The 15,699-nt window shown below is 33.9% G+C and overlaps 2 protein-coding genes across 2 annotated transcripts; both read left to right on the plus strand.

The window, feature by feature from the left end:
• Nucleotides 1-2,930: 2,930 nt before the first annotated feature.
• Nucleotides 2,931-5,216, plus strand: LOC111984142 (pentatricopeptide repeat-containing protein At4g25270, chloroplastic). Its single transcript, XM_024015771.2, has one exon. The coding sequence runs from the start codon at nucleotides 3,019-3,021 to the stop codon at nucleotides 4,684-4,686; it is 1,668 nt and encodes a 555-aa protein (XP_023871539.1). The 5' UTR covers nucleotides 2,931-3,018; the 3' UTR covers nucleotides 4,687-5,216.
• An 8,513-nt stretch (nucleotides 5,217-13,729) lies between these two features.
• LOC111986146 (21 kDa protein) lies at nucleotides 13,730-14,743 on the plus strand. The gene has a single exon (XM_024017769.2). It carries the CDS (start codon nucleotides 13,949-13,951, stop codon nucleotides 14,540-14,542), a length of 594 nt encoding a protein of 197 aa, XP_023873537.1. The 5' UTR covers nucleotides 13,730-13,948; the 3' UTR covers nucleotides 14,543-14,743.
• The last annotated feature ends 956 nt before the right edge of the window (nucleotides 14,744-15,699 follow it).

Here is a 15,699-nt window from a genome sequence, read left to right on the forward strand (position 1 = left end):
AAAAAAAAAAAAAAAAAAAAAAAAAAGGAAAATTTCAGCAACTTAATTGAATATTGATACTAATATAACAAGATTCAGAAAGATAAATCATAATTATTAATGATGTTTGCTGTGAAAAAAAAAGGAAAAGGAAATAAGTATATGATAGAAAAGAAATGTCATAAGGATATATAATTTATCCGTATGAACACCTAATTAACCAAATTGAGAGAGTCTACATGCTCTCCTCTTATTTGATCCCCTTGTTTCCATCGTACAAAGTACTCATTTCTTTCCATCTTTATCTTGAGAAGCTAGACCTCTTACAAAATCAAAGAAAGTCCTTGCGATTCCCCACCCTCCACTTACAGCCCTAAAGCTAATTTTTTTTTTTTTTTTTCTATTTTTTTAAGGCATGAGTTTATTTATTTTTTAATTTTATTATTTTTTTTTGAGGAGTTCATGTATGAGTCCTTAATTTCTAAATAAGACATTTTTTTTAATCTCTACCATATATATATGGGGTTCATTTTTATTTTCTTTAGAGAGGAGGCTCATCAAATCCACATGTGTCATAAGAGAGGGTAGTGTTATCATTTTTTTAATTTGTATGGACGAATAATATTTTTCATCATGTACATAAAATAATTAGGGTCTGACTTACTTCTAGTACTTTTTTAACTGGACATATCCTTTTGTTTTAAATATACAATGACAAGTGATGTTGGGTTTGAATCTTCATATTTTATTTAGTTAGTAGATGATATGACAGTTTCTCATTAAAACAAAAGAAAATTTCAGTTAAAAAAAATATTGGAGGTAAGCTAAATCCAAATAATTATTCATCCTTCAACTCTCCTCTTCTTTTAGATTGTTCAAGCCAATCAAATGTGATGTTACATTTATTATCAAATATTAAAATCATTTAATACGTCTTGTTTAGTCAACTAATGTTAAAAAGTTTCTCAAAAAAAAAAAAAAAAAAAACTAATGTTAAAAAAATTCAATTAAAAATTAATAGGAAAAATGGTACATACTATTGTTGAAATAATAAAAAGAAACTTTGGATCAAATGTAAAAATTCATTAAAATAATTTGAATTATATAAAAGTCATTATTTTAATGACTCTCCTATATTGTCACTAATAATAGATGGTTTTCTAAGCCAAAATTTTTAACGGAATCTATATGGGGAGCAGATTGTCCTTGCCAACAAGGTTTTAGATGGAGAGAAAGAGAGATTTATTTCAATTAAAAGGGGAAAAAAAGTGTTAGAAATTTTCCCCTATAGTTTTTTTTTTTTTTTGAGAATTCCCTATAGGCTTTAATTGGTTGAGCACACTTCGAACTAGATCAAGCTTGAAAGTTTCTTTATATCTAGGCATGGTTTGTGAATACGATTTAAATGGAGCAAAAAGTATGCCAATGTTTTGATGTTGTAACAATTCGTTATTGCCACACCTCATGTTAGATATTATTCTTTTCTTTTTTTCATGTACAAATTTCCTTTTAATTGAAAAAAGCATGCCAATGTGGAAAGCTTCAACAAATGGTTAAAAAGAAAAGAAAAGAAAAGAAAAGAAAAAAGTATGCCAATGTGTGAAAAGCCTTGTTACCAATGGGTTCCTGATATATTGTCCACATCACATTAACATTTCAACCAATGTAATGGCCACACTAACATGGTCCTCCTTCCCTTCTCTATGCCTATAGAAGCAGCAGCTGCATTAGCAAGTTTAATTTCTGCATAAACAGATGTGGAAATGAGGCATGTCAAAAGCTCAAAAAAATTGAGAAATTAGACCTGCATTTTTTTTTTGAGCATCTTGGTATGTCACATTTACACCCGTGGAAGACAGACTTGCACTTTCTTCCTTACATAAATTAGAAGTTAAGAGAATAGCGTTATAGAGAGACTGTTCCCTTGCATTTTCTTCCTTACATAAGTGCCAAACTGCTTGATTCATGCAAGTCCTAACTTCTATGTTTTGTTTTTGGTTGAATTTTATTTTGATTGGAAAACCGTTGTTTAACATAGCTCGGGTAGATAAGGAAATTTTGATTATTAAAGTCCACAGACTGAGCAGAACATAGCATGTTCACTTCATTGTTATGTGTATGAGTTAAATGCACATAATTTTTTTTAACTTAATCCTTATACTAGTATTTTTCCTAACAAAGATTGGTTAACCTAGTGGTCAAGTCAGATGCATTATTCTTCTTAAAGCTAGTTAACTTAATTAACCATAGGCATATTTTAATGTCGCGTAGTAAACATACCGAGTTATCACTACAATTCCTAAGATCTCATAGATTTTTATCATACAAAAACACCAATTGATTTTATTTCTTAGAGCATCTACAACAGTGGAGCCAAATTTTTAGCTTTCTAGCACCATAAAAAGTCAATTTATCTATTTTACCTTTTCACATCCAATAACAATGATTTTATTTTAACTTTTAACACAGTAAAATAATATAAACACTACAATAAAATAATATTTCATTGAATCATCAAAACAGAACCACAACTACCATCAAATCACTGCACAGAGACACAGAGAGAGGAAAAGTAGTGTGAACACTGCATAGAAACACAAAAAGAGGAAAAGTAGTGTGAACGCAGAATGAAATGCAGAAGAAAAAATAAAAAATAAGAAAAATAGGGTGAACGCAAAATAAATTTTTTTTAATTTTTAATTTTTTTACCTTTCAGTTACAGTACACAGCCAAAAATAGTTGTGCACTGTAGCTATGGAGTCAAAAAAATATTATTTTGGCTCCACTATTGCATGGTACATTTTGAGTTTTAATAGTGTTAAAAATAGCTATATAGCTATTTAACACTACTATTACTAGTGCTCTTATTCGACAATAAAAATTTTTATCAATTGAATTAATTGGAACTCACGAGTTAAAGTGGAATCATAAAGAGCCTAAAAGAGATATCATTTCACAAATTGACATATTATTATAACTTTATACGCAATACCATCGGGGCTGATTGTCACGGTAAGCCCTCTGCAAGAAGGGTACCTCATGAACATGAAGCCCATGCAAATGATATCAAATCAGTTCCCTCCAATTTTTCATTCTTCTTTTTTAATCTCTTTACCCAAAATGGCAACCTCTCTACAAGTGCAACAACTCACTGTCCTTTACTGCTCTTCCAATAGCAAGAAAATCAAGAAACAAAAACAACTAACCCAGCAACAACAACAACAACAACAAAAACAAAAACAAATTCACCAATACAACAACAAAATCTCCTTTCGAAAACCAACTCCAACCCCACTCCTCATTAACCAAAAACCTTACACCCAAACAAAAACCCAAGCCCTTGATTCTGTTGTTAATGACCTTGAAGCCTCTGTTGAGAGAGGTATAAAAATTGACATTGAAATATTTTCTTCTCTCTTAGAAACATGCTACCATTTGCAAGCTATTGATCATGGTATCCGAATTCACCGCCTTATCCCCGTAAACCTTTTACGTAAAAACGTAGGCTTATCTTCGAAGTTGCTTCGTTTATATGCGTTGTGTGGGCATATCGATAAGGCTCACGATGTGTTTGATGAAATGTCTAAACGAGACATATCAGCTTTTGCGTGGAATTCACTTATCTCCGGGTACACTGAATTGGGTCAATGTGAAGATGCCATGGCGCTTTACTTTCAAATGGAGGAAGAGGGTGTTGAACCGGATGCATTTACATTCCCTCGTGTGCTGAAAGCTTGTGGGGGAATTGGGTTGGTTAGAATTGGTGAGGAGGTGCATCGGCATGTGGTTCGTTGTGGGTTTGCAAATGATGGGTTTGTGCTCAATGCTCTTGTTGATATGTATGCCAAGTGTGGTGACATTGTGAAGGCTCGGAAGGTCTTTGACAAGATCGCTTCCCGGGATTTAGTTTCATGGAATGCTATACTCACGGGTTATGTTCGTCATGGGCTTTTGGTGGAGGCATTGGCCATCTTTGACCAAATGCTTCAAGAAGGATATGAACCAGACTCAGTTGCTATATCCACAATGCTTACCAGTTTGTCATCATTGAAACCTGCACTTCAACTTCATGCTTGGGTTCTTCGTCGAGGATTTGAGTGGAATTTGTCTATTGCTAATTCCTTGATTGTTGTTTACTCCAAGCATGGCAAGTTGGATCGAGCATGTTGGTTGTTTAAGCACATGCCTGAGAGGGATGTTGTGTCATGGAACTCTATAATTACTGCTCACTCGAGAGACCCAGAAATCCTAAGTTACTTTGAACAGATGGAGGATACTGGTACAGTGCCAGATAGTATAACTTTTGTTTCAATACTATCAGCTTGTGCCCATTTGGGCTTGGTGAAGGATGGGGAGAGATTGTATTCTATGATGAGAGGAAAATATAGAATAAGCCCAATCATGGAACATTATGCTTGTATGGTTAATCTTTATGGGAGGGCAGGACTGATCAATGAGGCTTATGCTACCATAGTGGAGACAATGGAGTTTGAGGCTGGTCCAACAGTGTGGGGGGCATTGCTATATGCTTGCTTACTTCATGGAAATGTAGATATTGGGGAGATTGCTGCAGAAAAACTTTTTGAGTTGGAACCGGATAATGAACATAATTTTGAGCTTTTGATGAATATTTATCGCAATGTAAGTAAATTGGAGGATGTAGAAAGAGTGAGAATGATGATGGTAGAAAGAGGATTGGATTCTTAGACCCATCCTCGTACAGCTTATAACATAGATGCCATCCATCAGATTCTCCATTTTGGTTCACTACAAGTGCAAGATGCCATTTGAGTCTTTCCTTTGATGCATGCCTAATGATTTTAGGTTCTTTGGATACATTTAAATGGACCTGCATCACCTTCAACTGACCATTTGGATTGCAGAGAAGGAGCTGGCAGTGCACAAAGCTACACTGTTCATCTACTTCGGGTCTTCGTTGTGAGTGAAGTACAGGTTTTTGACATCCAATTCTCTATTATAATTCATTCATATTTATGTTCAACTCCTCAAGCCATTAAAGGTTGGAAGACAAAAAAAAAACTTTGTGCGTGTTATGAAACACTTCTGACCCAATCATATATACAAAGATAAGAAAATTAATAGGTTTACTATAATGACATTGGAACTTCTTGTATCAAAAGTATTATGTATTGTGCATTTCCAGGGAAGTATTTGTTTGCAGTGTTAAGACTGTCTCAGCTTCCAAAGAATAGTGGATAGACTAGTATTCCAGGGAAGTATTTGTTTGCCCTCTTTCTTCTCCCTTATTGCTTTTACCCCTAAACTAGTACTAGCCTCACAAATCTGAATTCATAATTGTGAAGTTTAAAAAAATTAAAAAACACCAAACTAGGTGAGGTGGTTCTCTTTATTTGTTTATTTGAGATTATAGGTCTGGAACTTATAGTAACACAGTAATTATGTAAGTGCATGATGGATTTATTAAACTTTTTTTAAAATTATTTTATTATTATTTTTAAATACTATAAGATGCAAGGTTGTCAAAATCGGAATCCTACGTAGGATCGTAGGAGGTAGATGGGATCGTGAATCGTAGGATTGAATTATGGATCGTGAGATTCTACATTATTTGAGAGGGAAAAAAAAAACACATTGGTATATTAAATAATCACATAAATTATACATTCATTTATAAAAAAAATTAAAAAAAAAAAACTAAAAATTTGTATCCATTTGATGTAATTACCATACATTACTTCATCTATTTGTAAGCATCATTTAAAAAGGCCATAAACCTTAAAACATGATACTTTATTGGTATGTATTTTTCAGTTGGGTCCAACTAACACTTAGAATAACAAAACTTGGTCTATTGAGATATTATTTTTCATTTAAGTCCAATTGAACCTTTTGTTTAGTTAATAAAGATTACAAGAAACTAGAATAGTTTAGGATCGTCAGAATCGTACGTATGATCCTACTGATCCTGAATGATTGAAAAAATCGTTAAAAAATTTGGATCGTTTTGAATAGGTGGGATTTGACAGCTATGGTAAGACTTAGAATCTTTGAGATGATAACAATGTAACCACATGAATAAGTTAGCAAGGAGGACACAAATTCAATGATTTAAGGGATAATTGATGGAACTGTAACTTTGGCTATAACAAGCCAAGCTAGCTAATTGATGATAATCGCCAAACAATCAGACAAGACTGCTTGTCAGGCAAATTGATGACAATCATCAATTTCTGTCCTACTTTTTTTTTTTTTTGGTTTTTTAATAAATCATTATGATATATTAATAATAAACAGGAGATTGCCCTAGCCCATCTCCAACATCGGGAGAAAAGATCCAAGAAGGAAAAGAGGAGATGGAGGTAGAGCCATCAACCAACAATCACTGTCCTTATTCAATGATGTAAACAACTATTGTCATTGCTCATTCATTATGAGCTTACTCTTCTTATTTTTATCTTGGGAATGTCCATTATATGATTTATAATATTTGACGAGCATGATAAGTATGGGAAAATCATAAAACTAACCGGGGGTATATGAAAAAAATATTAATTCAATAACAACTAATTAAGGGATATGTGAAGCAAAAAATTGAAATAGAACTCAAATTTAAATAGAACTCTTATTCAACTAAAACACTAAAAGAGTAAATATCTGAAATGTATACTTTAATGGAGAAATAAGAGTGAAATAGTGTTTGGGTTGCAGTGAGTTTTTCACTCTACATGATTTTTGTGTGATTATTTTATCTAGAAATCTCAAGTGGGATATTTAAAGATCCACAAAAGTTGCCAACGTTCATTTCAGTTCTTACAAATTAGGACATGAACTGAAATGAACGTTAAAGTCTCTAATGTTTATTTAAACGTTAAAATCAGATCTCTTATCCACCCCATTCATAACTATTTATCCCTGAGAAATCTCAACTGCATATTTGACCATGTCAAACCTCGAACAACCAATCATGGCCAAAACATGTAATTCCATTATTCAAACAATTATATTAATAATTATTATCTCATATACAATATTATGTAAGATAATTTCTTTTGAGAATTACATTCGTACACATTGTGGGTTATTTAACCACACAGTTCAACATCCATATTGTGGGCTATTTGGCCACACAATTAATCCAACAATATGATGATCTAATAATGCATTTGCTCAAGTAAATTGGCTATTGGAAATGCCTCTCTTATGGTCTATTTGGATTGAGGGGGGAGGGAAGGGGAGTGGAGGGGAGTAGAGTAGAGTTAGCTGAAAATAGACTAATTTTGGACAAATTCTACTCTACTCTCATTCCCTTTTCCTCAATCCAAATGGACCATTAATGTCTCTTCAATATTTGTTTATAATAGGTTCCACCAGCTAAGTTTTTAAAATTTAGTGCAAGGCAATTTTTTATTTGTTGAGATAATTATAATATGTTGCTAACCTCGCAACTTGAATTTTTTTATATTGACATTTTTGACAACTACATTTCTTTTATAAGAATCGCGAGTACAAGCAATTCAGAAACTTAGCTATACAATTAAATTAATTAATATATATGTCTGTAAATGTGCTTCACACCTTGCTTATAATATTGCCCTAGCTAAAATATTTGCGTGGTCAAGCTAATGAAACATTTTGTCTTCTTGAAAATGTCACTAGCGTTACTTGAACCACTATTCATTACAACTATAGCCACAACATTGGGCCTTTTTGTTAATTTGACTATATGATATTAACTCCTAATTAGAAACATAACCTTCTATCAAAAATTTCATATTCCAAAACAAAGAAAGCTTATGACCGGAGAGCTAACTGGGACTCATCAGTCAAAAAATTTATTAGTGTTAATCAGTCATAACTTTTCATAGGAGATGCTTAAGATAAGCTTCTTTTTTTTTTTTTTTTTTTTTTTTTGAAAAATGCTTAAGATAAGCTTGAATGAAACAATTATGAAATTCTTTGTTTCTTGTAACATAAAACTTCTATAGTTTACTAGAAATTTAGAAAAAAAGTATGATATTGGAATTAGTCACTTTTTATCTGGTAAGATAAACCTTCTATATGTATAGTATAGCAGCCCCAAGTATTTATAGAGTTATAGTGACTCAAACTCAAGCGTTTATGGTCATGAGGACGAAAGTTAATCGTAAAACCCCTCATCCAAGATTAGTTAATGTGAGCTTATCTTCTCTCTTCATGGTATTTTGGGTAACCCAATCCTTAGGAACTAGGGGTGTAGGGCTGAGAACTTCTCTAAGTTTGAGGTTTGACACAATATTAACATTTACAGCCAAAATAACCTTGTTCACGTCTCAATCCAATCCAAACAAATTACCTGCAAATTGTCTTTTGATTTTGGATCATAGTCGATTGGTGCCATGATTATAAATTGCATACATTTCGTAGTTCATTCGAAGTTTGCAAAAACAGAATAATGGTTTTCAATTCCGTGAACTTTTGGACAATTAATTTTCTTGACCCCAACATTTAAATTGCATATTGGATAACAAAAATCTGAGAAAAGAAATTTGGAATTAAAAACTTATTCGACAACTTCCTTTGTGCTTTAAATAAAATGACCTCTATTGAGTCTATACCAAACAAAATTAATGTAGGTGAGCTTTTAAGTCTTAAATGAATTGGCCCTACATTTTCTCAAGAAAAAGAAAGGCCCTACATTTTTTTTTTGAGAGTCAGAGGCCCTACATTTAAATGCGTACAACTGTGATCCTTGTTAGCCACATGGCTTACATTAATATTTGATATTTCACTGTGTTGTACCCGGCCGACCTCTCACATGGTCCTAGCTCCGAAGTCCTAAGGCAAGCAGCTAGTGTGAAAATCAGTGTGACACAGTATTGTCTCGCATTGATTTTGAATTGCCAAATAGTTGTAGGACTACACATTGAGATAATGCATACATCGGATCGGAAGCATAATTATTGAGGCTGGCTCGATGTGAGTTGAACCAATGATTAGGAAGTTAGATTACTGTTAATTTACCAATTGTCTTAAAATTTAAAATTTTACCGCATCAAAATTTCTAATTAATTTAACTAGTAAAATATTTGATGGTTGAATAAGAGATTTGAGTTTTATCAGCAACGGTAGATTAAAAAAACTCAAAAAAAAAATTTTATGAATTTTTCTAAAAAAATTAAACTATTAAAAATTGGTAAATTTAATTATTTAACCATTTTTTTTAACTATTAGTACTACTAGCTTGTAACTCCATGCATATGCATGGATACACTTAAAAATATACAATAAGATGTGTAGGGGGAAAAGCCCAACCTTACGTAGTGGGCCTAAAGCCCAATGTGAAGGTTACTGTATGTCCGAAGAGACTAAAATTGTTGAGAAGTATTTTGCATGAAAGAAAGATACTTGAGAGTGAAGAAGATCCGTTCGAAGAGGGTACTATCATTCCAAAGAGATCATTCTCCTTGGATATAAAGATTCTTGGTCATATAAATATCTAGGGGGTTCAAATGAGCTTATTAATGACTTCAGTAGTTTGGATAAGTTTTGGACACGCCTGGAGATAAGAAGAATTGAGAAATATCTAAAAGGAAAAGCTGTCACCACCATATTAAATTCACTGCAACAACTTTTCTGGCCGCATTTATGTGGAGAAGACCCTTGAACAGTGTAATTTCAGTTATCGCCACTCACAAAAAGCTAAAGAAGATACATGACATGACATACACTCAAGTAGGTACCTAGATAAAGAACAAGTGGACGATGAGGATGATGAGGAAGGATGCTATATAAAGAAGAAGGGCTCCTGAGAAAGGAGGAGGAAAAAAGGACGATAGAAAAGGAAAAGAGACTTCACTGTAGTTCTAAGAACTATAATCACTACTTAATTTATCACAAACCTCTTCGGACTTTAATTCATTTTGTCTTTACGTGTATCTTTCTGCTGTTTTATACTTGGAGGTTGTAACCAATCGTTGTTAATTCCATAATCAACCTAGCTCTATCACCCACGCTTTACAAATTTATTGTTTTGGGTTTAGACCACAAATCCTAACCCTACAAGATGCATAATATAATTTATATATATATATATATAATTTAAATACTATTGATAGTAATTTTTATATTTTATTAACTCTTTAAAAAATTTTGTAAGGATATTATTAGGTATAAAATGTAAATTGTCCATTTTTTTTTTATTAATGTGAAGATTTTTTTTTTACCATTTATTTATTCTAGACTCTTTGATTTTTGTACTTAATAACTCACTTGGATGAATATTTATGATGTGGTCCTACATTTAATTCTAAAATTAAGAAACAAAACTCTTTAAGAATAAATAATTTATGACACATGATGCAAAATTAAAACTCTAATTTAAAATTATAATTTGAGTTTTTCTCTATTTCACCTATTATTATATATAATATATAGATATATAGATTGGGTATTAGGTATGAATGCAAAAGGGAGACATAATGTCATGTGTAGGAGGGATAGGCTCGAAAATGTATATTATGCCTTGGGCATTGTCCGAGGACAAGGAAACATTGATATAAAGGTACGGGCTAGTAAATGGAGGAAGGTGGTTGGCCATAAGGGTTCAGGAATGTGGTCCGAGGACAAATGAATCCCTTGGTTGAATAGAGTAAAGGTCAGAAGGGCTGACATGACATCAATGGCAACATTTAGGGCAGTTCTAGTGGAAAGGATAAGCATCAAGAAGTGTAAAGTTGTGATTTACAACTATGTGTTTTGTTGGCTTTTATTCCGTGCCAAATTTGATTGTAATTACTATCAATTGTTTATACCCTGTATTTGTTGTGGGAATTGTTGTAAAGGGTGTGTGATAGAGAGTGTGTGAAGACTCAAGCAATTTGGAAGCTGATGGAATCTCGCGGGTATCTCACGACTAAGTTTCCCGCGAAGTGAAGCATGTGCCCTGCACATGCTGGAATGCGAAGAGTCATGACAGATGGAGACAGCTGTCTCTCGCGAGTATCTCGCGGGTAAGGCCTTCCCGCGAGACACCCGCGAGACATGCTGTTCTGCCAGCCTGTACTGACTGACTCACACATTTTGCACCTATCCTATATAAACCCCCATTACCCACAGATGTTGAGGAATGCTACAGAGAGAAAACCCTAGCCAAACACATTTGTAATTAGAGATTGTCATCCCCACCTTTCTCTATACACTTACTTGTGGTATCTCCTCAACCCTTCCCTCTCCATTTCCACACCATTGAGAGGTTGATAGCCCAAACACTTACCACACCTTTTGAGAGTGTTGTGTGACGTTTTGGTGCTGCTGGGAAGCATTGGAAGAAGCCTGGAATGGCAGATGCAACATGGAGCTTGTTGCGGGATCCGGAGAACTAAGACAAGACACGGTTCCGAGAAGCCTTGTTGGAGTAGGAGCTTGGAGGGCTTAGGTACATCGGGTAGATTAGGCTTGGAGGCTCTACTCACGTACTCACCTATCCCAACTGATTGTCTAGTGGATCGATTTTCGCTTGGAGGGCGGCGGAGAGGTTTTTCGCCGAGTTCTTCGGTTTCCTCTTCGAAAACACGTCTTGGTGTTTTCTATATTTGCATCTCTCTTCCCTACTCTTTTATATTCCATTACACTGCTGTGTTGTTTAGTTTATGGATTAGAGTAGCTATATTGTTCATCCGCTCGCTTTTACACTATTCCGCACTTTATATTAAAGTTGTGTAAAATCTATCGAGCCGTAATTTTAATCGGGGGTCTAAACAGCTCTTGTGTTTTTCAACACGTTTTCGAGCTTTCAAGAAGGAATAAGACAAAGGAGAAGGTAAGAAATATCTAAGGGAAAGTTGTTACCACCGCTTTAAATGCTCTGTAGCTAACTTTCTAGCCGCATTAATGTGGAAGTGATACCTGAACAGTGATATTCAACCTTACAGCTGCCACTAAGAGTTTCAAGAAGGTGTTGATGGGACTAGAATAAGAGCTGGCCATATGATCTACACGTGGAAGGGGTTGATAGAGGAAGGGATGGTAATATAAAGGAGAGAAATCTCATTACAGTGGGGGGATCGGAGAATCGAGAGAAAAAATACTGTGATAACAGGAACTAGACTTGTAATCAAACCCTAAAGAAATATATACAAGAACTAATCTTCTCGGATTGTGCTGATGATGATTTTCTTTGGGTAAACTAGTTTTTTCTTTACTTTCTCATCATCTTGATCCACTATAATTGTTATCTAACTCATTAGAACCTAGTTTCTAATCCATTTTCTACAAATTCATTGTATTGAGCTCTTTGAACTTAAATCCCATTACTTTTGAACTAAGGGCTCAAATTGCGTCCTTACATCATGTTTGATACTAAGCATAAAGCTTTGTTTCTAGTAATTAATGACAAGGATTTGCTTTTTTGGTCGGCAGCACATGGAGACACATAGAGGGCAGAAGCTGAAAAATAGAGTTGTTAGCTCTCTATATAACTTTTTGCGAAGCTAGTCAAAATATTCAATTTGCTTTGATTGTATTTACACCGCGTATGAATCATTTCACATTACTTTTACTTTGTGCTTGCGGTTTCACACCCCTTTTGATGTCGTACGCATTAGTCATTTGGTTTCTTTTTAATGATTTTATCGGTGTCCACAGTCCATACTAGTTAGTTATTACTTTATTTCATGGCTCCCTTGATAGCGAGGGCAGTATTTGTTAGATAATACATACACATTATCAAGCACACTTTAAAAAAAAAAAAATAAAATAAAATTGTGAGTTAAAGACTCGATTTCAGTCTAGTCACATCTACAACTCACGATTTTGGATCAAAAAATGCATTATCCTAATCATAATACTCATGGTCTCATTTTTAATCCTTTTCACATCCATTCCATTGCTCACATCGACTTCAATTTTAATTACAAAATCAAACAATATCAAATTATCATTTAAAAAAATAAAATCAAGCCATATCAACTACTAATGATCTCGTACGAGTAAGTAATGATTACAGAAATATTAATGATGAACAATTACATTGAAAAAAGAAATTATGCTATAACAACTGAAATTGGCTTTGGGCCAAACCTTGACAAACAATATATAATTATGTATGCATGTGCCACAACAGGATAACTACTGCTTTTTAGGTAAAATTACAGGAAAAAAAAAAAATCTCATGTGTCCGAGTAGGAAAAATAGAAGTTTGGCTATGTTCGAGCTGGCAATTTTCACTAATATTCTATCACTTTCTCTTCATAGCTGTATATTTTTTATCTATCAAAAAAGAAAAAAAGAAAAAAAAACTGCATATTTTTTTGAGATGCTCTTATATTATTCTTTCACATGGTGGGCCACTCATTTAATTTAATTTTTTCCTTGAGTTTGACTTATTTTATTTTTGAAAATTCATATCTGACAAAGGGTCTCCTTGGTGGCCCCAAAACAACTAACAACCCCCGCCAATTACCCTTGATTACCTCTAAAGGTCCAAATAATGAAAGTTTTAAAATAATAAAATCTTCGGACACAACACTGTGATTCTAGAATCATTCAGACCCAAAAATTTTACAACAAAAACAAGTAACTTCAAAATTGTGTATGGGTATGAGTCATGTCGGTATGAAAGGTGATACTTATCCTCTACTCCACGTAAATGGCCCCATATAACCTGCCTAAAATTTCTGAAAATTTGAGATATACCTCAGTAATGAAACTTTATAAAGTGATGTTGGCAATAATAAATACAATCCCTGTTAACCCAACTATTAATGAAAACTATTACGTAACTAGCATTATTCAAAGTCTCAAACTTTGAGGGTGTCCTTTTACTTTTGCACTTGATTTTGTGCTAGTCTATTTTTCATTTCACAACGGTTGCATTAAGCAATAAGCACAGTGTTTCTTTAGCTTTAGCCCCCTATAAATACAGAGCCATCTCATACTCTATCACTCATCCACACAGGACCACACTCACTCTACATTACAATATCAAAGCCATTGTTTCCCACCAAACACTATGGCTAAAGTTTCCCATCTTTTGCTGCTACTCTCTATCTCATTATACCTTGCTACCACAGCCAAGTCTTCATCCTCTGCCGGTGGTTATGATACTAGTTTCATCAAGTCCTCATGTAGTTCTACTACCTATCCAGCAGTGTGTGTCAAAACTCTCTCAGCCTATGCCCCAGCAATTCAAAAAAGCCCACGCCAATTGGCCCATACTGCCTTGTCTGTGAGCCTATCCAAGTGTGAATCTACAAAGACATTTGTGTCAAAAATGACAAAAATGAAGGGCTTGAAGTCTAGGGAATATGAAGCTGTTAAAGATTGCTTGGAAGAGATGGGTGATACTGTGGACCGTCTTAGCAAGTCCATCCATGAGCTCAAGCACATTGGTCAAGCCAAGGGTCAGGACTTTTCGTGGCACATGAGCAATGTTGAGACTTGGGTTAGTGCAGCACTAACCGATGAGAACACTTGCCTTGATGGGTTTTCTGGCAAGGCCTTGGATGGTAAAGTCAAGGCTTCAATTAAGGCACAAGTTGTAAATGTTGCACAAGTCACTAGTAATGCACTAGCACTGGTTAATAGCTATGCCTCAAAGCACTAAAGCTACTTCCAAAAGTTAAAGTTTTTGTAGAAGTCTTGGTATGTCATTTTGGTTTGTTTTGGTTACTTATGATGTATATTATTTGAGTGTGTGTTTTTGTATGTCTATAATATACAGAATTACTTCTTGTAAAATGTTAAGCACGCCAACAATCAAAGTTGGTATGGAAGTTCTAAAAAATTATGTGCCTTTTATGCCTCTTGAATTGGTCTTGAAGTTCTTTGCTTCTTCAATGATTTTTAAAATCGCTATCCCTTGATTGAAGGACTAAATGCATTCATTTATATACAAGTTGCTTTATCAATTACATCCTAGTTTCACGCCTATTCTCAAGCGAGAAATTGTTTTCATAGACGCAAACATGGAAAAAAGTAATGGACATTGGAGACTATGCTTGATCTTGACTTTAGTAAACTTGGAACTAATAAATCAAATCGGTCATATTTGCACCATAGACTATTCCATAATTTAGTGCAGCAATAAATGGAAGTGGCTAACTTTTTTTTATATTAAAATTTAAAAGATGATTAAAGAAATCGAATATCTTTACATTCCCACTGACACTGAGATGAACGTAATTTGGACGGTGTGTTAAAGGCTTAAAGCAGAGACAAGATACATCTCAAAAAAAAAAAAAAAACAAAAAACAAAAAAAGTAGAGATAAGATCAATTATTTAAAAAAGTATAAAAAAAAAAAGGAAGTAAAGATAAGATTGGCCAGGTTAGACAAAGAGTATCTTCGTGGGGGCTTTTCATGTACGACACACTGAATGTGAATTGTGAATCTGTGACCACGTGAGTGATTGGATCTGAGTGCAGTATCACATGCATTTGGCCGACAAAATTAAGCAGAGCGGACTGTGGGTTCAGATTATATTTTACAAATGAGGTTTATATATTTTATTTTATTTAAAATTTTAAATAATATAATTATTTATACATACATTGAAAAATAAAATTTTAACAGTAAAATAGAAACGGAGAGAAACGAAATACCCTCTACGGGAGTGGAATTAAGGGTGTGCATGAGTCGAGTCGGGTTGGGTTGAAGAGATTTTTTGACCCAACTCATCATGGTGGGTAAAAAAAAATTCAACCCAACCCATATGGGTCGAATTGAGTCAGGTTGAACCCATGGATTTGACAAATTTTTATT

Source organism: Quercus suber, unplaced genomic scaffold (genome assembly GCF_002906115.3).
Source record: "Quercus suber isolate HL8 unplaced genomic scaffold, Cork oak 2.0 scaffold_53, whole genome shotgun sequence".
Lineage (NCBI taxonomy): Eukaryota > Viridiplantae > Streptophyta > Magnoliopsida > Fagales > Fagaceae > Quercus > Quercus suber.

Bases quoted from the DNA above. Each gene is read 5' to 3' on its own strand.
- LOC111984142 (XM_024015771.2), top strand. From the start codon at position 3,019: ATGAACATGAAGCCCATGCAAATGATATCAAATCAGTTCCCTCCAATT.
- LOC111986146 (XM_024017769.2), top strand. From the start codon at position 13,949: ATGGCTAAAGTTTCCCATCTTTTGCTGCTACTCTCTATCTCATTATAC.